General features: G+C 37.5%; 2 protein-coding genes across 3 annotated transcripts in view; one reads left to right on the forward strand and one right to left on the reverse strand.

The window, feature by feature from the left end:
• The window catches only part of IMMP1L (inner mitochondrial membrane peptidase subunit 1), a 34,607-nt gene extending 14,069 nt beyond the window's left edge, over positions 1–20,538 (reverse strand). The window contains exons 1-4 of the mRNA XM_051620194.1: positions 20,509–20,538; positions 6,445–6,582; positions 5,570–5,658; positions 4,527–4,653 (exon numbers count right to left, since the gene is read on the reverse strand). Coding sequence (XP_051476154.1) covers positions 4,527–4,653; positions 5,570–5,658; positions 6,445–6,549 — 321 coding nt within the window. The 5' untranslated portion in view covers positions 6,550–6,582; positions 20,509–20,538. The remainder of the gene's footprint in view (positions 1–4,526; positions 4,654–5,569; positions 5,659–6,444; positions 6,583–20,508) is intronic.
• Positions 20,539–20,676: 138 nt separating this feature from the next.
• ELP4 (elongator acetyltransferase complex subunit 4) overlaps positions 20,677–25,556 on the forward strand; it is a 139,001-nt gene continuing 134,121 nt past the window's right edge. For both annotated transcript variants that reach the window (XM_051622093.1, XM_051622094.1), the window contains exon 1: positions 20,677–20,838. In XM_051622093.1, the coding sequence (XP_051478053.1) occupies positions 20,685–20,838 (154 nt within the window). In that variant the 5' untranslated portion in view covers positions 20,677–20,684. The remainder of the gene's footprint in view (positions 20,839–25,556) is intronic.

Consider the following 25,556-nt stretch of genomic DNA (forward strand, 5'->3'; position numbering starts at 1 on the left):
GTTTACATAAACATTAAGTCATTCCCAGTATCTGTATAATATTCTTACTGCATTTGACAAGGACTGTTAAAGAGTTAATAGTGCTGTGCAAGACCACTTCTCCGGTCTGCAAACACAGTAGGATGCATTATCTTTGGAATTATGTTAGCTCTGGAGTTTACCACAGGATGAAGAGATGCCATCTCCGCAATGAACCTCATTTTAGCAGAAGGTAAACATACTTCCCCCACATCAGCTAGTCTCACAGCATTAGTGGTGTGTGGTGATTGATTACCAGTGGAGTGTTGCTGAGATATGGATTTGTATCTCAGCTTTTTATCACTATGACTTGCAAAAGGCAGTTCCTTATTTACAGACTCTAGCTGTATTAAGTGACATTATTAGGCACTACTTTTGTTTAAGTGACACAAAGGCTTAGCATATTGGTGGTTTATGACATACAAGCTGTTTTATTCTGATGACTTACCCCTCACTTTTTCAATTTGTAAATAGGAGATGCAGCACAAGAACATATGGTACTAAAGAAATTAAAGCTAAAGTAAATGGCATTAAAACAAATTCAAACATAACAATAGGATGCTCGTGCTGAATTATAAACCTGGATCTGTATGAAGACTTTTAAAAACAGGAAGTAAAAACCTAAATATGAAAATTAACCTCTCAAGTGTTTTTTTAAAAGGCCATTTCAGGGGTTTACTGTGATTGAGTGATTTCCTTATTAACCCTCATAACTCAGATCTTATAGTTAAATTAATAAATCAGTAAAGATATTTTTTAGTAATCAAAAATATGTCTGAATACAACATTACTAAAAATTAGTTGTTTCCTTTTTAATCTTTTGGGTTCATACCACATTGCTTCCAGCACTAAAAATATGTTTTGCATTCTGAAACATTTATTACAGTAAATACATTTGCTTATAAGCATCATCCTTGAGCACAAAACCAAAAAAGAGCCCAGCTAGACTGCCAGCCTAACATTCATATTCCATACCAGATGTCAATAAAAAGACAATGGAAAGAAAAATAACATTGTCCTAATTTTGTAATACTATAGCAGTTTACTCAAAAATTATACTTTTCTTGTAAATAAGATTTCCCTCATTACTATTATGCAAATAAGCTCCAACCTCTACCATATGAAGCACCATGTGCCATAAAGGGTCCAAAGTAAAGGTGTTTCTTATGTACTTAAGTTTTAATCTAAGCATGTGCTTAATTTATACCAATCAATTTGATATGTGGGTTTAGTTCCATCAGCTTGTAATCCAAAAATTACTCCAAAGACAGTTTTCTGGTACAGCCTTACACTCAGTGCATGCTGACAATAATAATTTTTCTCATATGATGTATTACTTCAGCAAAGTGTAGCAGCAAAAGTATTTTCATACCACTATAAAGACTGTCACATAAATGCTACTGCTATACTGCATTTCTACTCAACTGAAGTATCTCTTTTCAGAACAACTTTGTCAACGTTTGTATGATTTCTTTATTTTTCATTTGTATTATAGCTTGGAAGGTTGGTTTGTTGGTTTTGTTTTGTTTTAAATCTACTTGGTTGTTTGCAGCAATAAAGTATCTCATCCGTGTAATCTGACAGAGAGCAAACTGTAAACAGAGTTCTCTATTCTCCTATCTATAATATATATTAAGCCATCCTGATATGTATATTCATGAATGAAACTGGATTGGAAGCAGGATCTGATTTTAGCAACCTCTTAGGCTTCAGAGTAAGAGTCACGTATGACAGTGCCTCTAAGCACAAAAATCCTTAATTTAAAATCGGTAAAACATGCCAAGACTAACACTGACACAGTCAATGCAGACTCAGAACAATTCCTACTAAAACAATTATAACAATTCTTCTTTTGGGGCAACAAGAGAGGCAGCTGCTTAGAAGTGGTTTCACTCTCACCTGTGTTGAGAATGTTTTACTGCCCTTATTCTGACATCACCAGGACCTGTCTAACTCAGTACCTACCTAACTTGAACTACCTCATTTAATACTTCTAACATCTGATACTTTGTATTTACTGAAATAAGCTTGCAAACACAGCAGTTACTATTCACTGTCACCACAAAAGAAAACAAGTTAGTCAAGGAAAGCTGAGCAGTTCAGTGTGTTAAATACATGACACACTTTGGAGTTACTGCAGTCAAGTATCATTCAGAGATTTCTCATTTTAAAAAAAAGCAGTTAGTAGCCTAATAGAAACAACAGAACTCATTACAATTTCTAGGCTTTGCTCACTTAAAAAGTGCCTGAAATTGTGTTTTTCTCTGGCAGCTAGACACCCCAGGCAGCATTCTGGCCATTTGGGATCCTAGCCAAGGCCTTTCCTCAGTGTCTACAATCTTTGTTTTTTCAAAAACCCAACTCAGGTTAATTCTTCTCAAGGAAATATCAACAAAACAAACAGCCAGTTTGCTGTACAACTGCTGCTGCTGTTTGCTTTGAAGAATTCTGTGTCTGAATTAAGAGAAAAAGTGCATAGCACAGTGGTTCTCTAAAATAAGGAATCTGATTAGACAAGTCCCTACACACCTTTTCCCTCCCTGGCAAGAACAATTTACTTAGTGAATAATCCAGTGTAAACTATGAGCATAAATTGCAGATACCTATGTTGAGAATGTACTGCTCTGTAAGGGAAGTGTCTCCTGAACAGATGGAAAGATCTACCTCTTCAACAACCACTTAAGATAGGAGGAAAACAGATAGGCACTAACAAATGAAAGCATTTCCATTTAGATCATTTCTCCTCCTAGATACAAGTTGTGATGTCAGAACTAAGAAAGCTTGCATATAATTTTGTTGTATTTCCACACATTAGCCTTTTATGGAAAAACACACAGGAAAACAGGAAATGGACTCACATTCCTCATCCTCTTATTCTCCCTACATTTTAAAATTAAAATTGAAGGGAAAAAATCTTGCAGAAATTGTTCTGCTGGATATTAATTTCATTATCTCAGGGTTTCCAGAAAGGCTGACATCCTGCTAGGTACAAATATTCTCTGAACTTCCTTTTCAAGACTAAAACAAGTGACGAACAACTATTAAGAGAAACTCGGTTTGCATCTTCTGTCAATGTACACAGAATTCAGGTTTCCATTTCAGGTCATTCTGCTCTAGTAAATTCATATTTCATCTAAATTACTCCTCCCATTCTTAAACTTGATAAGAAAGGTGAGTTGGGGCTTTTTCAGGGTTGCTTGTTTGGGTTTTTTTAGCTTAAAAAGTAACACAATTTGATTTAGAGAAAAACTAAATGCTCTGTCCTCCCCTTCAAAATGTAACAGAGAATGAGTTCCTTCTTTCTGCCCATGAGTGGCACAAGAGTAAACAGAAGCTCCAGTGGTACTGGCACTCAATCAGAAGGGCACATCAGAGGCAGGTGCCTGAAATTTCTTGCATTGACACTGGAGAACAGTGTATGAATCATATGCTTTCTGGTCCTAGGTCCTGACGCAATGTTGACTAGAATTTTGCCATGGACTTGGGTAAGGACAGAATCCACTTTAGCTGCCCAATGGAAATGAAGGAACAGTACCTGAAGGCACACTGGTGAAGCTGGCTGCCTTTATGGTACCTAATCTCTTAAAGGATTTATCTGCCACAAACTGTAGCTGATGCAAAGAGCATTCCATAAAATTTTCATCCCTCACAGCACAGGCCTTTGTCTATGGGCTAGATGTTACTTCTTCTTAACTCTAACTGTGAGGATGAAATGAGTATGAAAAGGCAGCCAAGTATCTTTCAAGATTCAAAACACCTATGGAAAATCTGATGTCTTCACAAGGTGCTGAACAGAGGTAATGGTCAAACATGCTTTGGGGAAAAAAAACCTACATTTTTCTGTTATCACAATTTCTAATAATTTTTCTAATGATAGCCTACAAAGAAGTTGCTGAAAACATTTTGTCACAGATCTTTCCAAACTTCTGTTCAGTTTATCTGCATAGGACAAATGAGCATTAAGAGTATTTTTTTTCCTTTTTAGTTCATCTTGTAACCTGACTTTTTGGACAAGTTACAAAAAATGACTACTTTTCCAACCATACTTAGAAAAAAAAAATATTAAGTTGAAATATATAAATACACTAAATTATAACCCTGAAAGAAGAATCCTCAAAGCTATTGCAGAGGCAAAAATTTTACTTCTTACTGTTTAAAATATAGAAACAGTTTAGTTTGCCTTAAGAACGAGTCCTTGAGTCTGCCATTGGTACTGCATTTTATGCAGACAATTTTAAAGTAAACTTCCATGGAAGAAGACCCAAGCAAAAGGCAGAGCAAAAATATCATCTGCCTACACTTCCTACAGAGACCAAGGACACTGAGAAAGACAGCTTGCCATAAAGAGAGTCTACAAATTACAACATTTTACTGTATATATACAAGGACAAAGAATAGTTTATGAATGTCATACTTTATGATGATACCCAAATATTGCAAATCCTTTACAGACTACAGACCTAATTAAGTAATCATTAATTTACAAAGCAAGAAACTCTAATACTTACATAGCTGTGACTCTTAAGGAAATCTGAAGGGTTGCTTGTGCAGACTTTATCCCCTTCCAAGCCAATTACTCTTTTACAGATATTTGATTTGGGGTCATTTGGGCTTTTCACAATTACAATATCTCCTCTGAGAGGAAAAAAAAACAAAAACAGAAGTCTAAGTGCAAACTATTTGGCTGAATACATGCGCATCAATGTGAATACTCCAAAAATACCCATGTGCATTAAAAATTCTTCCTTCTGCTGAAAATTCTTGTCTACATTTTTTGTTTCAGTTATGTGTGTAATTTTACATACGGTTTTTAACATATGGTACATTTGGAGAGGTTCTTTGTTATTTAGACCATTTATGAAACATTTAAGACTGCATTTTAATTGGCCATATTCTGCTAATAAACAGCATTTAACTTCATCTTTTTATTACATAAATATGGAACAGAACAGATTCCCTGTTCCTAAATGTTATTGTCCAAATGTTTTTGTTCCAATGGAACTTCAGATGTCTGAGTTTGTAAGACCTTTTATTACTTTTTCCCTTCTGATTTTATATATATATATATTAGATTGTACAGTGAAACAGACCACAAGAAAATGGGTGAGGGCCTCGAGCCTACTGTGCTCTACAACACAATAATAAAATGACATTTGATAAATGGTACTTATGCCATTTGGTCACTTTGCTGACAACCTATCTGAGCACAGCTATATCAACAGTTTGGTTTTCAAGTAAGACAAAACTTAGAGAGGAGAAGTTACATTCACACAATAGAATTGTCATAGGAAAAAAAAAAAAGGGAACTTTTCCATTTTTTGGACAAAGTTGTTAAAGTGACCTAGATTATATCCTAAATGAATTCTGACCGTTTGTTTGATGGGCTGTATGTGCTGATTACTTTAACTTCCATCAAACACAATAAGAGGAGATTAATGAAAAATTACAATTTAGAAGCAGAATACATGAAAAATAAAGGATGGACAGAATGTGGTTATTAACATGCTCTGGCAAAGGGAATGTAAAATCTAGTCTCAAGAAAGGAGCATACTTTCGAATGCAATAAAAGTGGCGGCTAAGGTTCTCCGAAAAGACAATATCAGAATTTTGAATGGTTGGTTCCATTGAAGGTCCAGAACACTGCAAATTAAAAATAAGTGAGAAAAAAATTACTATTTTGAATTACTTGTATCCAAAATACATTAATATTCTAATCATTTGGTAACAAACTAGAAAAGATGTGTACAACTAAAAAAGTGAGATCCTCTGAGGAACATCTGATGGGTAGATGTAAAAGGTGAGGGCAACCTCCAGAGCACCTCAGTTTCAGCTGGGAATTTGCTTAGGGTAGGTCCTGAACTGCACTAGGTGCTACGAGCCCCTTTGGATTTGTTTCAGCACATAAACTGCAGGAAATTACTAGGAGCAGCACTCGGAGCTTTTCCAGCTCACCCCTTCTTCAGCCTCTGTAAAAGTGAATCATCACAGAAGCTGCAAGAGCAGCTCACAGCCAAACTCCACTATGTCCAGCAGCAGTATCTGCTAAGTTTAGAACTGGGAAGGAGGGGGAAGGAGCATAAAACATCCAGAAATCTGCCCAGAGTCAGAAATTACCATTTCCTAAGGCATTATTAGGGACTCCAGTCCTTCTGGAAAAACATACTCTCTGCAAAATGCTTAATCATAGTTTCCTGTTTGCTTCAGTGATGCCTCAAGCAATAACTTAGCAAAAAATATGAATGCCTGATGAAGAAATAACTTTCATAAAGGCTGGACCTGCATCCAAAAAAATAGACATTTACTAAAAATACACTTTGAAAAAGCTTTAAAGAATATTAAGAAATCAGAAATATTAGCCTTATCACATACAGCAATTTCAGTATTCTAGTTTTATTTCCTTTAAATGTCATGAAAATGAAAAGTTACCACAACAACTCCTCCAAGGTACTCAAAGGCACAATGTGCTATGCAGCCATATTGCACAGTATACCCAAGAAACCGAAAGGCTTTTCCTAGGACATGGCGAAGCATGGTACAGTGTAACGTCGTGCAGCTGGTTCTAGTCTACAGTGAAACAGAAGAGTATCATTTATTTGGTAACAAACAACCTAACATTTACAAAACCATCTTTGGTATCTAGCATCTGATGGACAGTATTAAAAAAAAAAAACACAACAAAACACCGGTGAATAAAACCAAGATATCACATTTATCTCAATATTGTTTCAACTCAAATGCAATCAATACATTTTCAATGTACTACGCAGAACCTGCCATGTGTACCATCAGTGGACCTCTCACACCAGCTTACTGGTGAGATACGGTTGAGCAGGAGCTGAAATAAAAAACCCAAACAAAACAACATTTGCCAAACTAAATAAATTAAGGAAAGAAAATTAATGCCAAACTAGAGAAATTACTGAGGACAATGGGGCTGAATGGTGTCAGCGCTCTCCACTGACTCAGCTGGGCTTCTTTTAACCAAGGTGGCCGACAGGCTTACCTGCCATGTGCCTAAAGAGTTATGAGAACATCCTCCCCTCCACTAGGTTTGGCTGAATGGGATCTGGAAGCTGTAATCATAACTTTAAATGCAGGCTTTGACTTCCTGACTGGACCATGCATTATAACTCTGATGCAGTTATTTATTGAAAAACACTTGATAGTTGTTTTAATCATGTGAAGACAGTGCAACTTAAATCCCTGTGTTTCTTCAAGCACTAGTACTTAGAACTGAACACTCAACAGCTAAACAGAGAAGCATTGCACCATGTGATTTGAAGATATTTCACAACTGAAATTGAATTAACACAAAACTGGAGTAATCAAGTAGTCAACCAAAACTCTAAAAGCGACCTGACAATCAATCAAATGAAAAAAGGTTTGAAGAACTGGACAAAATTAAGGATAAGAGTCCTGAAAAGCTGGCCTGAGTAAGACTATACTAGAAAAAGAATACAGTTGTTGGTAAGAATAATGGAGGTTTTGCAGAGCTTTCCTTTGACTAGATTTTCATTATCAAAACACTTGTATATAAAAACAAGGCATTAGGTCTGGCTGTTCTCAGTTACGGTACAATGGTATAAGCTCTGCAGCATGTAAGACTATAAATATCATTTCACCCCTTCCCCAAATACTTAAGTCAAACTCTGATAATTAGATTTAAGTCCAGCAATGCTAATCTAACAAAAATGTTTCCTTGGCCCAATTTTTAAGATTTTTTTACATATATATATATATATATCTATATATCTTAAGGAAGAGTGAAAAACACATACTGAAGTAACTGAAGCAAGTTTTACATTCTGCAAGAAACCTGTCCCAGTTAAATTCATTATTAGCTTTATCATGAGCTAAAACCACAGCAAGTTTTCCCTTATTTGCTACAATGGGTCAATATAGCTTGCTAAACATATGCATTAAAAGAACTTTAAAAAGAAAAGTGTTGTGTGAATAATATACCCTCCTTCATTATTACATAAAGACATTCCCTTCAATATTTCATGAAATTTTGCCATTTAAATGCAAATTTAAAAGTGCATAGCTCTACTTCCTCAACTCTCTCTAGAAGTTAATGGGAATTTTGCCTGAATACAGTCAAAAGTGGCTTTTGTTCTTTGCATTTAGTATTTATAAAGAAACAAAGATGACCATTCTTGGGGGAAAATGTTCTCTGTCAAGCTCATTCCTTGTTCCAGAAAAGATCTACTAATTTTTTTTCTTCTTTTTTTTTTTTTAACATAAAATATCTCCAGAATAAATCCACTTAAACCAATCTGTGATTCATCATCCTTAATATTAGCTAATGAGTTTCACAGTAATGACCCAAAACACAACAGAAAAGTCTTTAATTGTTTCATTAGCAAGTGCAGTGCCCAGCACACTGCAGGACACCCTGCAGAAACTGAAAGAGCTTTGCTGTAAGCAAAATGCACTTTCAGCAGAATTTATTCTGGAGAGCCAGAAAAGTGGTTTGCCCTTCTCAACCCAGTATGCTATGAAAAGGATGGAACGACTCCTTCCCCTCAAGGCCAGAAGCATTGTGAGTCCAGAAATGTGTTGCAGGTGATAAAATGAACATGGAGTGACAGTGGATCAATTGGAGTTGCACAACTAGTGTGAATTAAGAACCACAACTGTCTTTTGTCCACCATAAATAGTTTTTAACAGCACCTGCTAGAAAGGCAGCCTCACGTTGCTTCTCAGTGGAGGCAGAGAGAAAATACTATGTTACTATCCTGTATTTCAGACCATGCTATTCAGAAACCTTATATTAAGACAGTATAGAGTTCAGGCACCTGTGGATACTACAGGTAAAAAGGCATTGTGTAAACACTGTGTTACATTGACCATGAACTGGTAATGACAGACTTATTAAAAGAAAATGTAAGCCTCTCATGCCAACAGCTATCAGGCTATAACTAAAATATTGATTTATTTTGAAACTACAAACAACTGCTTTATGTCTCTGAACCTAAGTTTCAAACTGATTGCAGCTGATTTCCTGTAGACCCTGGATGACACGTACTTTCCAATAGTTACACTAAACACATTCATTTCTCTCTGATATCTCCAAGTAACTGATTTAGGAAGAAGAGATTTGTAAATCATTGAAAAAGACACAGGGTTCAGTTAGCTTTGCCTACTGCTAGAGCTGTCATGGTATAAAACTAACCATGAGGATAGAACATGAGTGAAGAGGTCTCAAATTTTGCTTCCATTTCTCTCCCTATAAAATCTTAACCTTTGAGACATGGATTTCACCAGTCCCAGTTTATAAATGTGGCGCAGTGGATTTTTTTTAATGCTCAAGCTTATCAGATGTTCATGATAACGATGAAAAATTCTTAGCTCTTATATAAGACTTTTTATTAACTACGCAGAAAAGTTAATTTCAAATTAACACGTATATACCTAAATTATACTCAGTTTGAATCTAACAAGGTAAGTTCAGAGGATTGGGGGGTTTGTTTTTAACATTGAGGGCCATCTTTAGACATCTAATATGCATTCCACAGAATAATCACAGTTCTGAAAGCATCCGTGTAGTTTTAAGTAGCACTTTCTTGTTAATAAGTGAATGGTTTTAGTAAGAGTAAGTCCAGCAAAAAAACAAAAGGGAACAAAACAATCAAAGCCACTATTTTATTTTAAAAACCAACAGAATATACATCTCACAACTGCTCTGTCTTAAGCATCAGTAAAATATAATCGATTCCTCAGAAAAGTATTTCTTAGTACTTTTCAAAACAATGCCACATTGTTGATCACAAGAAGGTAAATGGTTGAACATTTTTCCACATCACACAATTTTAATAAAAAAGTGCTATCAGCAGGCAACTCCACAAGATCCAGGCTAAGACCATTAAGCACAATAAACCAAATTATTAAGTCACAGGCCCCTTGAAAACTTAATGGCTCTGTTGTACAAACATCCTTATTGCAGAACTAAGGGCATAAAACCTGTTGTAATTACTTCCAGGTACTAACTATCATCATATAATAGGTAGCTGAAAATTTTATACTGAAATAGACATTGTTTTTACCCTGAATATAGACATTAATTTTAAAAGGTGCCACATCCATATTTATCATGTGAAATACAATTTGGTTGCTTTACAAGAACCGTATAGTTTATCCCCTGCAGCAAATAACACGCAAAATGTAATTACTATTATCTTCTGTTCCCTTTTCCTTGCATAGCCTATGCCTTCATAATTTCATTTTTGTTTGTTTGTTTATAAAATTAATCACAGCTAGCAGGGTGGAAATCACTTTGAGCCTTATGAATGACATCCAAGAGATGGGAAAGGATTAGTTCTCGGTTGCTGCCAGTTATAGCGCCAGGTGGCTTTTTCTGCAGAGAAGGTGTTACCGATAATCCCATTACATTGGTACTAAATCTTGCAGACATCAAAATTATCACCAAGGTTCCTTTTCATCCCATCCTTTCCAAATGACTGGAAGTCGCTTCACCTGAAAGAAGTCAAATCCACATGCAGCTGCTGTTTTAGCAGCCAGCAGACTCCCTGAGAATGCCAATCGTGATCCAATTTCGCTGTGCTGGTGGCCCCCTATTCCCTGTCCAATAATACATCTGTTAAAAAATCCTACAGCTACAAATCAAGTTTAATCCTACCAGGGACCTCATGTTGGTCTTGTCTTCCAAAAAGGCAGCAGGTTTTGCCGTCTATCTCTGCTAGTGTCTGGGGAATACTCTTTAAATCCCAGCCCTACTTAGAAGAATAAGCTAAGGATCACAAAACATGACCTCAAAAACCCTGATATGACTATATTCTGACCCAGAGGCATTCATTCTAGGTGAAGATTAGAACTTTGCATAATAAGATTACACAGCAAGTGAATGATATCAAGGGACTATCCATATGCAGCCGCCTGGTTTTCTATAGACAGCCTGTGCTCTGCAATATGCAGTGCAGACGAAATAGAGCTTGGTCTTTCTAGCCGAAATAAAATAGATTCACATAAATTAGTTGGCCATTTTCAGATTCCTAAATCCCCTATTACATCTTTTATTGACAGCTCCTGGGAGGATAGCACAAACGGTATTCTCTTTGTATTCTTTGCTTCTGTAACAATCACACTCTGAGGAAAATGTACATAGGTTGTCTAGAAATTAACATCTTTTTTGCTGTAATCTTGGATTACAATTAACTGTGTACATAATAAAATTAGGAAATCAATGAGCAGATTTATCATTTACAGATAACCAATGGCATTGTATAATACAATTTAACATATGGTGCCAACATTTTAAATAAAGGAAATCTGAAGTCACAGCCAATGAAATTGTGGCTAAACAAATCATTAGACTTGATATTAAATAATTTTTCACTATAATACAAAAAAAATCCAGTCACATTTGCTTTGTATGATGCTTCCTAATTCTTAATTTTCACTGAATATTTAGTGATAGTTTATCAGTTTTTCCTAAGCAAACAGAAATTCCTAATACTCTCTACTTCTAACCAGGCTTTCCCAAAGAGTTACTCTGAGATTATTACTTTATTTTTAAATCCAAAACCCCCCCAAAAAAACCTGCATACTGAATAGGCTATTTAAATAATTTATGTTTGAGCTGTTATTTATATTAAACTACTATTTTAAAACTTCTTCATGAAATTAATGTTGCATATGCTAGATAGTGAAGAGTATTGGGAAAGATTCTTACTGCATCAGATACACGACTTAATAAGTATAAAATGTTTAAAATATTTTAATTATAATCTGAGGATTCCAACCATCTACAGCAAAACAAGGAACACTTTTCAAAAGGTTTTCCATGCAGAAACTTCTTTTCAGGCAGTCAGGCAGAACTTTTTTTCTAGCTGTTGGCTTTCTGTCTTCTGGCAAATGTGAAAAACCTTGGTGATATTTTGGAAAAGATTATCTTTCCACATTATCTCTACTAGGCACTGACAATTTGTATCCAACAAGTGCTACTTCATCTACTGATCTCAAGCTGACAGGCAGCACAATCCTGTAAACATAAATTCACATCATGCAATCCTCTGGTGTTCAACTAGATGCTACCTATGTAAGAATGAGCAATTTTTCAAAACAAATTTCAAGTAGTGCTCACTGGTTCTATTTACCTTTGGGAAGCAACTCCTAACAATCCCACAGCCCTGTACAAAACATTGTATTAATGGCCAGATGCATTCCAGAGCTTGTGTCTTCCTCTGCACTCTACACACTCGTCTTTGCTGAACAGGGAAGTCCAAAGAGCTGAGCAAAGGCATGGCTGTACCTGGCAAGTCAGAGCCTCTGAGGGATGCTGAAATAGTCACTTAACAGTTTCCTGTAACAATGTCAAAGTTAGGACAAACACCAAAGGTCTGACAGACAGCACAGTCACTTGCCTGGTGCCTGAGGAAAATGCACCATGTCTGCCTGAGTGGTCAAATAAACACAAATAGCTCAGAATGTACTTACATTTAAAAAAAAAAAAAAAATTAAAAAAAATCAGTTTCTTGAAAAACAGGTATGTAAACATTTAAAATTCCTTTTTATTAAGATGAAAAGTCTGATTTTTACATTAGGGACTTAAAAACTACAACCCTACAGGAATAAGATTGTCCATGGCTCGCATGCCCCCTGCATTTCCCAGTGCTTTGTCAGGGGGGTTGGACTAGATGATATTTCAAGGTCCCTTACAACCCCTAAGATTCTGTGAATGCACCTTTTATGGAGGTATTTTTGGAACTACTACTCAAAGCAGTGAATAGAACAGTGATAAATAGGTCCTCTATGCACTGACAAGTAAAAAAGGCTGTTTACTTTAAACATTTGTCATTACAAAGAGGATAGTTTGCTGGTAAAAAAATAAATAACAAAACCAACACAAACAATAAAACCATAAACCCTCCACATCAAAAAAACCCAGCATATTTACATACACTATCAGCAGCACAGTTTACAAAGAAATACAAGTGTCTTAATCTTAACCCCAATGTTAGTCTCAAATTAGAATGCCATCATCAAAGAGTACTCCATAGGGGTTTATGAACATAGAAATCACACGGTACAAGATCTTAACACAAATAGTAAAACAAACCTATAATTAAACATCTGAAAAACTACAAAAGCAAAAAAAGACCAGTTTTAGCACTGTCAGAAACAATAACAGCCAAGAATCTTTCTGCATGTTCATCATGACTTCCCAGTTACAAGCATCACCTTCTAATGAAGTATCATACGCATACTCTCCATTAAAAAATGCAGAGAAAAGAAGACACAATCAAAAGTGAGCTCAGTATTTACATTTTCAAGTTACCTGAACAGAACAAAAATGCAAATCAAGTGCAACTGTCACTGCTATTTTTCTAAAAAATGTTTGTTTTTCCTAAGTTGTTTTTTAGTTATGAAGGTCTAAATACACAAATGTACATGGATTCAGCTGCTTATTTTTTTCAGAGCACAACCTGTATTTCATGTGATTTTATGGAGTAAAAAGAAACTTCAATCAGTAGATGTTCTCATTGCTCAAAAAATTGTTATTTCTGAGCTGTTTTATGTAAAAAACCGTAAGTTCTGCAAGTTCTTCTCCACTTACAGATAGAAGTATTAAAAAAGTTCCAAACATCAATAGATGAGTGCAATGATATTCAGTCTAAGTTAATCCCCAGACATCCAAATCCATGAATAAAAATTCATCAGTTTTAAATACACTGAGCCTATTAAGCAAGAACAAAAGCATATGCACAAAAGAGCTTTTAATATATTTCAAAGCCCACAAGAGCCATGGTCTCATTAAAATTATAAATTACACAAACATGGAATAAAGATTCAAACTGCAGTGCAGCTAAGCAGATTACAGAAAACCCCGCGTTCCATATGATAACACACCATGGCCCTCCCAGATGGGGGCTTGGAACAAAAAGGCCATCACTGCAGCTAGGGAAAACCTCCTTGTGATCTCTGGTTTCTGTTCAGCAGATGACAGCCAAATAATATGTTGATTATTCTGTTTGTGCTGCTAAGCTTGTAAGATGGAATAAAAGCGATATGATCTATTGTGAACTCAATGCTAATGTGTTGCTCCACTCATAAATAATATACTGAATTTATTCTGAAACTATATTTTTATCTGAGTTCCAGGTTTTAAATGCATGAACTAAAATAAAAAGCCAGCATAAACTATTATTTAATTTGATGGCTTAAAGTAAAAGATACAGCTGACACAATAATAAGTGAGAAAACTGACTACTTTGTGAACCAAGTAAGTAGAGGTGCCTTCCTCAAATTTAGCAAATGATTATATGCTGAGGTGCAGAGTATCTGCAAGACTCCAGCTCCACAAACTGCATTAGCACTGATACCAAACAGGTTACCCAAAAGGGCCTGTATGGCTTATTCTACCACAGATAACCACCCCAAGTGAGGTCACAAGTACTTGTAAAACAGCAAAACAGAACAGAAACAACAGTTGTATAACTTCACTAATAGTATAGCTCCTTGACTGAACTGCCTTCTTAAAAACTGTTTTAAGTTTTTAGTAAGTAATCACATTTTATTTTACCTAAGTTTACTAACTTGGCTTGTTCCTAGCTACCATCACAGCATTAACATCTAAACTGGCAAAAGGTATTTTTGAGTCAACACAAACTTCAATGCATTACTGAGCAGATAGCAACTTGAGTTGTAGTGCTTCCCAAACACAGAAGCACAAGGGAGCTAACTTGCCTAGGCAGCCCTACCCCTAGATACATGCTCTTTGGCCTGGAACTGGCACTCTCAGTATAAGAGATGTAAGAAACTGAATTCATTGAGATAAAGAATAATGAAAGTTTGCTAAAATACAGCTTGGCTACAAAAGAAGTCAGATACTCAGTGTTTTCTGCTTTTTTCAATCACATTATTATTCCAAATTTGGGACAACAGAAGTTTTCTTAAGTAGCCAGCAGTGGATCTCGCTTTTTATATTTCACGTGAGTTTTACTAGATTGATTGTGTTTTACCTAACTTTATAATTCACACAGAAAAACAAAATCTTAATTTTAATTCTTGCCTACTTAAAGGCCAAAATATCTCATTTCTTCATCTACCTCTCAATGATCTAATTAGTTTACCATTCTAAACACGTTCTTGCAACAGTCCCATATGTTCTTATGTCTCTGCAGTATCTTGTCCTCAGCAAAGACTGAGGGCTGTAAGCTTCTGTGAAGCTGCTGACCAACACCACTAGTTGGGAAAGCCAGAACTTCAATCATCCTGAGTGAGGTCAGGAACTACATCACCATTCACTTTGCCATAGACATTTCTACATCTAGCATTTTGGTTCAACCACCGTTCTTTTACATGTATTTATCAGATTAAAGATTGAGTAGTTCATAAATCTAAGACAGAATGGGCAATAAAGGGGCAAAAACTGCTTGTTAGAGGATACTACACAACCTGAAGCTACTTCCACACTGGCAGTGGCTGAATAACCAAGCTAGCAAAACTACCTGTCTGGAGTATCTACGTAAGCCACAATGATCAGAGTTCATCACTGGTCAGTTCATGGGAAAGCTAAGGTTCAATATCTGTGAGACTCACCAAGACGTTACATCCTTTCATGTAAGCACATTGGCAAAGATTATCATCTTTGCAATCATTGAGGATTTGAGATTCATTCTCATTGAACTGTCAGTTCATCATTCTACCCCAGAGCAGGAAGGTTCTGAATCTCACCCAGCATGCCTGTCATACTTCAACAGACATCAGTGCCTGTTGCTGAAAGCTAAGCCCAAAACCAGTATCAACGATACAGACTGTGCACTATAGCACAGCAGCCAAAGTTACCTGTAAGTGTAGGAACAGTTAGCAATAACATTTCCTTTCTATAAGAGGTGAGGTCACACTGCTGGGTCTGTGCAACTAGAAGACTTCTGACCCAGATTTTGTTTGGACTTAGCTAGCATAACAAGAGAGAGAGAAGTCTCCATTATGAAAATGCCCTAAAAATACTCCAGCAAACAGAGATGAACTAGTATTTTAAAAGAATTCTGAGGGTGATTGGCCATAGGCAAGACTCAAGTGCTTTGCCAAAGCATTTCACACATTTCAGGTCTCATAATATTGCAGGAATGATGGACAAAAAAAAATAGTTACTTTTTTTTTTAAAAAGCAACTTCTAGAAAATCCCATCATGTACATGAGGAGCAAACACTGCCTGTATTCCAGCACCTGCTGATACTGTAGATTTGCAATAGAAATAACATGGTTATTTGGAATAATGCCTTTGAAGACTAAAAACCCTAATAACTTCACAGAAAACAATGCTTTTCTGAAAACCAGAATGTGCCAATTCTTAACCTTTGTAGTATCAGCATAGCAGGAAAAAATACTATAGTAACTATAAATTAATGTCAATGATACATATATTTTTGCAGAGATTCTATGAATCTTAGGCTCTAAAAGCACATCTTATTTTGTACTTTTGCATAAACTGCACTGATATAAATTATATTTTTAAAAGTCACAGCTATTAACCTTTCCTTTCCATATATAATAATTAACTACAGTTACCAGCTTTAGAAATAATTAATTAAATATGTGCAGACACAATTGGAAGACAAATCCAAGCACTCAAAATATCAAAGCATTTAAATTATGTTTTTTCCAGTTGAAACACAAAGTTTACTCTTCACCTATTCCACTGACATGCTGAAGTAACAAACTGTTTCATTCTTTGAGGGCAATCATTTTTATTCAATATGAAAGAGATCTGTGGATCTTTAAGCTTTTTCATACTGAAGGAAAAAAACAAAACAAAACAGGTCTTCTGGTGTCAGAACTTCCAGGATTAAACATTCTTCCCAGTCGTTGGCTCATGGCCTGAAAATCCCACACTTTCAAACTTATCCCATTCTAGCTAGTTCAAAGATCAGGAAAATGAAGCCATCTTCTTTGCAGTCATAATCCATGACCCATGCTGTTTGATACTTAAGAACATCTCAAAAGCAAACTACCTTGTTTCAGCTGCCAGCGGGAGCTCAGCAGGGCACTGGATCACATGACTGCAAACCCTGCCTAGTCAGGTGACTCAGCAGCTAATCTGATTTGGGGACTATAAAACTTTAAGCAGTGCAGTCTAATACCATCACATTCCAGAACCGATGAGAGAAGCAGCTTGGCGATATAACACCAAATGCTAATAAGATTATGAATTAGAACTGCCATTAGGATGCAGTTTTCTAGTTGTCTATCCCATATGTAAACCCAACAAAAAAATATGACTAAAAAGGATCAGGCAGACATACGGTTTTGAAACAAAATGTGAGCTGGTCTGTTTTATTCCAAAACAGATAGCATTTTGCTCATTGCCACAGAAGGACAAGAGCATACACTGAATGTTACAAGGCACAATTAAAACATAACAAAAACATTAATTTGAAATTAAAGAAAATAAAATGTACATTGATAACATTGTCTTGTTGAGAAACACTTCTCACACAACACAGCCTGAGCTTGTGCTGGGTCCTAAGAGTTCACGTGTGCAACACAGGTAGGATGCACGTGGGAAACAGTGCGAGGCAACAACAGCCACGACAGGTGTTTCTTGTATTAAATAGTTAGCAATTTTTTAAATTAGATATTTGAAAAATAGCTTGGTTCCACCTGCTTTCTAAACCAGTAGGACTTTAATTGTACCCACATCTTAAAATGTGACAGAGGAAAAATTAAAATCACAAATAGAACTACTTCAATACTTTTTAATGTACAGTTCTTTTACTGGAAAACTATTTCTGTTTCTCCATATTTTTCTTAATATCTGAAACAGCCTCTCCTGGTATAAGTTACAATGTCAACTCACAAAAACCAGTAACAAAAATGTCCCTTTATTTAAAAATAGATGAAATTATGAAATAGGTGCGAGGTTCACAGTGAGCAAGAGGTGGAAGGTTGAAGTACCCCCTCTCCACTGCATGTCTATGCACTTTTCTTTATTGCATCAGCTCAGCTGTGTGACACAAATTTAAAATATTAATAAAGTCAATAGATAGTTTGAAGTCAGATTAGTGAGCCGAGTCAGCTCAAGAAAGGATCTGACAAGTACCAGGGTTTGTTGGACTGGAAGCGGAACAGGAAAAGGAAATGAGACTTCCTCTTTTAGCAACACTGAGCTACTCGGTCAGCTCAGAAGACACTGAGATTTCCAGTCAACTTGCACTTGATGCAAGAAATTCTAAAAAAGGGAGGACCACAGCAGCAGTGTTCCCAATTATGAAATACTTTCATTATGTGGGCTCCAAAATGAAAAAGAAATATTTAGCCTCTAGTTTTAATTGCCCTGTAGGAAAATGAGGTAAGAAAAAGGAAAAAGTATAAAACACACCTGTCAAAGTAGTAAGGAAAAGTAGAAGTACAAAAGAGAGGGCTCAGCCCTGGACATATTCTTACACCTATTCTGTGAAGTTAAGGCAACCTATGTTATTACTTAATAAACAAGCAAATATTTGTCTCACTGAAGTAACATTTAAATGAAGTGTACTGTGTGGAATGGGAAAAAAGTAAACACTGAGACAAGGTGAATGGAGTGCATAATTTGATTCTTTTTCTGATAGGCAAGTGGTGACTTCTCAAAGATTTCCTCAAGAGGCTACAAGTATCCATCTCTAATGGATACACTGCAATTTTTCACAGTTACACATATCTAGAAGCAGTCAGACCTGAAATATGTAAGTATCTGGACTGCAGAATGACAGTACAGTAAGAAATGGAGCTGATGGGATGTTTTAAAAGTGGAGGACTCAAAGTTTCAGCCTCCTCACTCAATTATACAAATTTACACCATATCATCCCACTAACAGATTCTTGAACTCTTTTAAAAGAATTGTGAATTACACTTTATGCCTTTGTTTTGTTAGTGTCTTATTCCAGCTGTTCACAAAACATTAGTCAGATCCTACAGAGTGACATTTAACAGGTATGTTTATTTCTTCCCATGTTTTTAAATACTTCCTTTGATTTCTCCTCTGAAGACAAAACACTTCCTTCACTGAACAATAATATACATTCAAAATTAATTAGTTATTATTTAATATTTCACAGTTTGGCAGCAAATATAAAACATCATGACAACCTCTTGAAACTCATTATAAAGATCTTAAACTGTCTATTTAACATGTAAAAGCTTGGCCAGCAGGAAAATTAATGCAGTTTTACCAGCTAGGAAAACACTGAAACGTCATGCTCCTGAGTCTGAATTTAATAGGAAGGAAAAACTTTGAGGTTTTATTATTTAATAAATATTTGAGAATTATTAACATATTGTTACTCTTTATTGCTGTTCATATTTAATATAAGGAATTTTCCCCTCAATTAAAAAAACAGGGACTAAACAACCACTGGTATTGAAAAACCACAGCTTACAGCAATAAGAAAAATCATTCCTTGAAATTAAAGACTCAAGAGTGAGAGATTATAACATTAGAGCCTCCTTAGTACATCCTGCTATATGCAAATGTCTTCCAGGTAGCTTAGGATGCATCTGAAACATCAATCAATTAAAGACAAACACACGATAGTGGCTATTCTATATGCTCACAGGGATTTCTCTTCAACTCATAGTACAAGAACAAAGTATTGGTTTACAAAGCAAGCATACTGAAATTTTTCTTTAAGATAAAAAGCATTTTAATGTATTTGTTTACAACAGGAACAGAAAAGCAAACATGAAGTTCAGATATCTCACCCATTTTTACATATGCTCAGTTTAAAGCAGCTGTTTGCTGACATGTACAAGGGCACAGGCTACTATTAATAAACTGCTAATAGCGAGTTAAGGAAATGCTGATCTTCTAAAATACACAAAATCACTTTCCATGGTGTTAGCAACTGATCCAAGAATACATGCTAATGAAGCCCAGAAGTTACATTTCTCACATGAAGCAACTTTTTCAGCTACAGCTCTTGGCTTATGGCGTAGTCCAGAGCCATCATGTTGACATAAGATCTTGCTTCCAAGTGAGCGGTTTAAATTACAGGTTTATTACAGACCCGCGGCTACTCAAACAAGAGACGGACTCCAGGGATACTCACGCACTATGTCACATACAGTAAATACGTAAGAGAAGGTATTTTACAGAAGTATTTTACAGATACTTTTTCCTTCCTATTCACGCCCAGGCTCGCACACAAGAAACACGTATTTTGAAGACAGTGCAGCACAGACTGACGAGTCAACTTAGCGGGCACCGGCCAGGCGAGCCTCTCTCTTCACGACTCTGCTCCAAGCCTCCCCGGCACCTCAGGCAGCCCAATCCCCCAGAGAGGAAAGCGGGGCTCTTCCCCTCCGCGTCACGGCCCGCGAGGCCGAGTTACCGGCACCGGCACCGCCCACGGCTCCTGACGCCGGCCCCGCGCCAGGGACAAGACGCGGCTGCCGCCTCCCGCGACCGGCCCCCTCAGATGCAGCCCCAGCCCAAGCAGCTCCCCGCACCCCCGGCCCGGCCCGGCCCGGCCCGGCCCCGCCGCACTCACCTGCCCGCTCGCTGCCGGGAGCCGCAGCCCTTGCCCCGCCCCTCTAGCCAGCCACACGCAAACAACGCGGCCTCCCATTGGATAGCGCGTTTCCCAGGCCGCTCTCCCATTGGCGGAGGGGAAAGGGCCGGATTCTTCCCGGCGTGCCCCGGCTCCTGTCACCGCAGCCCGCCGAGATGGCGGCAGCCCCGGCGGCCGGCGGGGCCACCAGCTTCCAGCGGAAAGCCGCGGCCGGCAGCCGCCTGGCCGCTGTCACAGGCACTCGGCCTTCCGTTCGTCACGGGCAGCTGCTGCTCTCCAGCGGGCTCCCCTCCTTGGACTGTGTGCTAGGTTGGTGGGGAGCGGGACCCGGGACCCGATTGCTGCCCCCCCCCCCACCCCCCCCCCAAGCCCGGCGGCCCCCTCTTTTGCCAGGCCCTGCTTGTCATTTGTCTTCCACGACCCCGCAGCTGCTCTCCCAAAGGCTTTTCCTCCTTCCCCACAGTTCCCGGGATTGGGGGGAGGACGGGGAAGAAAAGAGGAAGGGGCACAGCAGGAGCTGCTTCCCGCCTTGAGCCGCCTCCCCCGTGTGAGGCGGGGGGGCCGGTACAGGCAGGTAGCCCGCTTGCCGGGGGGAAGATTGCCATTTACTGTGCGCTTAAGTGGGTGTAAGCAACCTTTCTGGAGGGGAAAGCTACTCTGTAAATGTACTTGGTAACACTTCAGACTGTCACAGGAAAGGGACCTGAAGTTTTCGGATTCGGAAAACGTGTTCGCTGGATTAACTCGTTGTGTAATGTGGTGTGGTTTTTATCCTTAAGTATGGCAGGTTTTAGGGTGTGTTTGACCATAAGACTGGATTCCCAGTGCATCTCTGTGTTGCTCGCCCCTGCTACATCAGTATAAACGCCCATTTAGATGAGTTACACTGGCACGACACTGTTCTCACTGTCTGTGAATCTGCTTTTGCCTGCTGTCAGTGTCCAGATGCTAAGGAGTTCCTTGGACTGATGCTTGCTGTGTTATAATCTGTGGCATCAACTAGCACCATTTACTGGGATTGGGAACTCATTAATTTCACTGCTACAAACGGCACGTATTGTCTGTATGCACTAGGGCTGCATGATCTGTTTACTGACTACTGATAAAGTTGTAGTATATCTTCAGTGCACATAGATGGGACTACTTTTAGGTAACTGTGGGGCTTTAGCTTTGTTAATTCATCCTTGGAGAACTTCATGGACTATAAGAATATACTTTCTCAGGATATTCTATATGAGTAATGATAAACATACCAGTTGTGTCCATTTTGTGAAGAAGTATTTGCAGCCTGTGTATCTTAAGGAAAATCACACTTCTGTATTGTTTGTATGTGTGTGTCTGTTTGGTCAGGAACACCTTCAGTTTCATCAGGGAATGGCATCCTTTTGGAGAAAGAGAGAAGTATATAATTGAGTGTAGTTTGTGAAACCCTTTAGTTGCATAAATACAAGATTTGGATTGAATATTCCAGTTCCTCTTCATAGTCCCTTTTATAAACAATGGATTTTGCACAGCATGTGTCAGAAGATGTAGACAGCTCCCATGGTGGTAGTCGCCTAAATGTCCAGACACCTGCTAACATAATTAGTGGTTTGTTATGAAAACTGGGAACACTTCTTCCAGTACTCCCAGAATCCCTTCTAAAGTACCTTTTCCTTGCCTTTTAAATATTCAGCAACTTCCTGACCTTAACAAATTTTACACTTGAACAACAAGAAAGTTCTTAAACCCTAGTAACAGCAACTTCTGAAAATACTTTTAAGATGTTTTCTCAGTTGTGGCATCTATGAAAAACTGGAAAACTCTCTATATTTTAGATCTTTGGTAACCTCCTAGCCCTTAAATCACTGATTTCTGGAGGGTGAGTGTGCCAGGAAAGACTGGTGCCAAACATGTTGTAATAAAATTTCCATTGATAGCAGGTATTAGGCATTGTTAGAGACAACCATCTAGCTAGCTGGACCTGTACGGAATCATTTATTTTGGAGGTTAGGGAGGAACCTCAGGAATTCATCTACTGCAACCTTAAAGCAGGCTCAGGACTTAATTCAGAGCTGATTGTTTAGGACTTTGTCTACTCTTGAAAATCTGCAATAGTGGAGATTTCACAGCCTCTCTGGACAACCCTGTTCAGTGCTTAATTATCTTTGTAGGGAATTTTCTTTTTCCTTATATCCACTTTTCTTGTTTCAGTTTATGCCTGTTGTTTCTTGCCCTCCCACTGTGCACCTCAGCAAAGAGCTCAACTGTCTTTTCAGCAGCTTCTCTTAGGTGCCAGGAGGCTTCTATTAGGTCTTTCTTTCTTCTCCAGATTAAACAAGCCCAGTTCCTTCAGCCACTCCTCTTGGGTCATTTACGCCATCTTGGTTCCCCTTTGCTGGACTCACTTAAGTTTGTCGTTACTTTTTCTTGCACTGAGGAGCCCAAAACTAGGTATTGTATTCCAGGTGTGATCTGAGTGCTGAGTAATGAGAAGTAGTCACATCCCTTGAGCAACTGACTGAGCTTCTGGCTATGCTGGTGACTGCAGAAGCATTGTACTTGCTCTTCCTTTCATTTTTGAATGTGTGTGGGAATGCTTCCAAACTGTCTTGCAGAATGCTGTTTATGTGTTACTTTGAACTGGTTTGGTCTGATATTTTTCATAGGCATATTTTTAAATTATTACCAGGCAGTTTTCTAGATCTCTCACTTTGCACTGGGATTTAAGTTCGCCTTTTCCAGAAGTTGCAACCCAAATGTAGTATTATTTACTAGACATGAAGATACAGCTCATGAAAAGGTGTGAGTAAGGGAAGGCATGATAGTGTGAGACACAAGTCTAATTAGAAACTTTGGAAGAGGGGAAAAGGCAAAGGATACATGAAGGAATTTCTTTTAGCCTACAGCTACTGGCTGATATGTTACACAGTTGTTGCTAGCTCTTCTTAATAAATACATTTCCTTTCAAAACAAAGTGGTAGGTGAATGCTGGATTTTAAATGCCATGTTATCATTAAGGCACTCTTTACACCTCCAGGCTTTATAATCAAGTTTACTTTCAAGGTTTATAGATCACATGTGGCTGATTTCTGCCGAAGCAGTTCTCTGTAATGAGCTGTAGCTACTGTGTAATTTAACCATCACATGCTTGGTATTGAATGTTTTGTTTCCAGCTGCTTGAAAAACGGTCGCAGATAGGCTTTGAAAACAATGGGGACTCTTCTCAACTTGCAGAGTTTGTTGTGTCCTGTCTGTAAGATCTTAAATCTCATTGCTGCAAGTAGCAATGCAGAAAGTCAGAAGTCTTGTTGTACTACTGCTGTAGGTACTAGCAAAGAAAAATTAAAATAACAAAATTATAAATAATTACAAGTTCAGAGCAGTTTTCTTAGGAAGCATGAAGATTTTACCTTATCTCCTTGATTCTGTCAGCATTCCTGCTACTTTTTCCTGTCTTCTGTTTTTTGCTTAATTTATGATTATTGTTGTAATATGAGTATGTAACCATGGTAACTGCACTAGTTTTACATTACATCTGATAAAATGCCCTTGTTCAAACTGTTCACTACACCTGATAATGCAAAGCCGATTATGTGCCCGTCTCTTACAACTCTGACTTGTAGAAGAGACTTTACAATTGATGGTCTGAAAATATGGCTGTAAGAATTTTGACTGCACTGACATGCTATTTGACAAACAAATTCTCCCTGTGCAAGCCATTTAAAAGTGGAAGAGACACTACTTCTGTGGTGGCTGCAAATGAGCTTTTTATAACCAAGATTTTAAGTCCTTATTAGCATAAGATAATGTATTACAGCACTTTTGATCATCTCTTCTATGTCAGGCTATGATTTGGTAAAATGTCATCCTTTTGAGCTATTTTTTTTATGTGCTATATAGAACATGCTAGTTTTAAGCAGCTCTTGTTAGTAACCCGTGCACTCAGTTTACATGAACAATTTAATGCAGTGAATATCTGAAGTGTATTTTGTATCAACCATCTGTATAATTTCTAATTTTGGTCTTTTTTCTCTTTTTCATTGTAGTACATCTTTTGGGTTCATTTGCATTTATGTCCTGAACAAATAAAATGAACCAGAAGTTGTTGGGTTAGAACATGGAGGTTGAATGAGTGATTATAACTTCCTGACAAACATTACTTATACTTTTTTTTAAATATCTACAAAATGCTTGATTAATTGATAAGCTTGCTTTTAATATTGAGGCATTTGTTTATGTTGACTCAGGAGCATAGATTTTTAAAAAATCTGTGATGTGTTGAACTACAGCTGTGAAATTAGTAGCTGACTAAACATTTGCACTATGATGTGCTGCTCAAATTGTACATCATGACATGGTGACAAAGTGATTCTATTGTGGTTTTAATTCAAGTGTTATTATGCAAAAATATTAGCACTTTCTGGACTATGGAACAGAAATTTCCTCTTTCTTTTCCCTCCCTTATATGGGTATATAATAACATTACAGGTGCTACAGACGTTGGTAGTCCCATCAGCAGAGCTAAAGATTGAGAAGTTGATCCAGGTCCTATTGGAATAAATTTCAAGTTTGTTGAGCTCTTTAATTGATAGACTGAATTATCCTGTTCACTAGAATCCACCTATGCAGTCCAGAATTGACTTATTTTATCAAGAGCTCTGGGTATTGTGCTGATGTGATTTGGTTTGCTTCTAACTTTCTTTTAAAGCCGTACATAACTGCAGAACACATACTGCAGTTTCCCTCATGCAAAATGTAACAATAGGCTAGTTACATATGAACTTCCAGGAATTTTGAGCTTTCCTGTCAAAGTCTTATGTGATTGTTCAACAAAATATTTGTAGTCTGATTTCATGTTATTCCACTATTTTCAGTCAGGAATTCAGATTACAGTTTACTCTTCACCCAGAATAAACTGAATTCTTTCACTGTCTTTGTTAAAGTGCCTTCTTGGAGCAACCATTTAAACCACTGTTAAATAATTATGGTTACTCTCTCATCAAGGAGGAAATAAAGGAGTCAGGATGGGAGTTCATGGGTATATT

This window comes from Apus apus, chromosome 5, assembly GCF_020740795.1.
Source record: "Apus apus isolate bApuApu2 chromosome 5, bApuApu2.pri.cur, whole genome shotgun sequence".
NCBI classification, from domain to species: domain Eukaryota; kingdom Metazoa; phylum Chordata; class Aves; order Apodiformes; family Apodidae; genus Apus; species Apus apus.